The following is a 2027-nucleotide window of genomic DNA, read 5'->3' on the forward strand; positions in this document are numbered from 1 at the left end:
AAATAAAGAAAGAGCTAAATGAGATGAAGAGGCAAGAGGGATAGAAGGTGAAACAACAACAACAAGGGAAATATACTTTAGACAGTACCAACCAATTAAATATTGGGAAACAGTGATCCCTGAACCGCTTGGGTAAAATTCCCCCTGCCTGTGGCCTTGAACCCGCATGGCCGTGGGACCAGCTGTGTTATTCTACCAGGCCTCTATTGCTGCGAGGGAGATGAACCCAGACTCACTCTGTCACTCACTCACTCACTCTGTCTGTACTGCACAGTGGCCACTTGTGCCTAGCTTTTCCCAGGGAGTAGAACGGGTCAAGGGCTAGACTCTCTCACGGACCCTTGGATTATGCCACCAAGCAGGCCAGGGGCTTTCAGCCTTTGGGGTACTGGAATGCTTCCTTCCCCTGGGAATGCCTGTGCTTGCTGTGTAGGTGCTAGGACAGCGCTGTGCTCTAAGATGTGGGCTAGTGCCTTCCCTCGAGAAATTTCATGAGACTTGCAAGTCGAGGGTATAAAAGCCTGAGATACTTCTTCAGTCTTTGGAGTTTGCTCTCTGTGGTCGGAAGGTTTACATGCTTGCTGCTTTCGAATATTTCTACTGTAGAGTGTAGGAAGTCCATTCTTCAGTGCCCTAAATGTGAAAGAAAAAATCGCACTGGGTGTCCTTTCTGCCTGTCATTCCAGGTTTACGAGAGAGAACGATGAGGTCATGTCCATGGAACCTGACTGGGGACGAGCCTCCCTATGTGTCCACTGCTTGGACACACGAATCAACGCGAAGAAAGAGACCTGCAAAGAGCCGCGACAGGAGCGTGGGCCAAACCGTGGGAAGAAACTGCGGAGACTGCTGAACAACCCTTCTGACGACGTCACTCACACGGTTCTGAACGGCTCGCTCTCCACTTACACCAATAACCTCTTTATGGTACCGGAGCCTGGCAGGGAAAAGGATTCTCTTTACCTCTTTGGTGAAGAATCTCCCTAAAACAGGAGGGGCCAGCAGAAGGACTAAAACCAGAGACCGTCTCATGCCCCTGAGGAGTGGGGCAGGGTTGGGAGAGCTGGAGCCGCCTCTGCGTGCGGAGCCCTTCTAAGTGCTGCTGGACTGAAAGGGAAATTATACACGTGTGTTTGCATGGCCTTCCCCTCACTCTGCGCTGGCCCCGGGGGTGGGCCAGGCCTCAGAGACCGTGTCCTCAGGGAACAGGCCACACAGGGTGCAGGGATGCGCTGAGGTCCCACAGCTGCTGGGCAGAGCCAGGACACCCGAGGTCGCCCAGCTCCCAGTCTGTCCCTGGGGGTCTCCATCCCGATCTGTGCAGCCTCCCAACCACAGTGCCTATGGCTTTCAGCCAATTCCACCTGAAGAGAGCATTTGGCTTTTGGGGCGCGGTCCCTGCTGGCCACCCCTCCTTGAGGGCAGGAGCAGGGGAGGAGCTGGGGATCTCCTGGCCTGGACGAGGGGGAAGTGTGTCAAGACAGCCCCCGGATGGAGCTGTGACAGCAGTGACACCCGCCAGCCTGACGGTGCTGGGCTCCCTGCCAAGCACTTCTGAGCATTCACTCATTTAATCCTGACAGGTACTGTTACCCTCCCCACTGTTTTGCAGATGAGCAAACAAGTTAACTAGAGAGTCAGGAATGAATCGAGACCTGTGGGCTCCAAGCTGAAGGTTCATCCCAAGATCCACAGCTCAGTAAATCCTCGCCATAGAGATCAGGGCTCACAGCGATGTCAAGGTTGTGAGCTGCAAGGCCGGCAAGGTTTCGAAAGCAGCGTGGCTACTGCTGGATGTGCTGTGCCTCCGGCCTTCCCTCGGGGCACCAAGAGACACCGAGGCAGGGAGGAAAGGCCAGCCGGAGAGGAGGGAAGGGAGGAGTGAGGAGGAGGACGGAAGGGGTTAGAACAGGGTAGGGGCACAGAAGTAGGTACAGTCCGCTTGCCGTTCAATGGGGCTTGATGCGGGCAGCTCCGAGCCCATCGCCGTGGAGGCTGCCCATGGCGACAGGTGTCCTGCTCAGGAC

The 2027-nt window shown here is 55.5% G+C and overlaps 1 protein-coding gene across 1 annotated transcript in view; it reads left to right on the forward strand.

The window, feature by feature from the left end:
• The window catches only part of PDE8A (phosphodiesterase 8A), a 47982-nt gene extending 46412 nt beyond the window's left edge, over positions 1-1570 (forward strand). The window contains exon 2 of the mRNA XM_012643665.1: positions 687-1570. Coding sequence (XP_012499119.1) covers positions 687-707 — 21 coding nt within the window. The 3' untranslated portion in view covers positions 708-1570. The remainder of the gene's footprint in view (positions 1-686) is intronic.
• Positions 1571-2027: the final 457 nt, after the last annotated feature.

The sequence above is a fragment of the Propithecus coquereli genome, unplaced genomic scaffold (assembly GCF_000956105.1).
Source record: "Propithecus coquereli isolate 6110/MARCELLA unplaced genomic scaffold, Pcoq_1.0 Scaffold20, whole genome shotgun sequence".
In the NCBI taxonomy this organism is placed as follows: domain Eukaryota; kingdom Metazoa; phylum Chordata; class Mammalia; order Primates; family Indriidae; genus Propithecus; species Propithecus coquereli.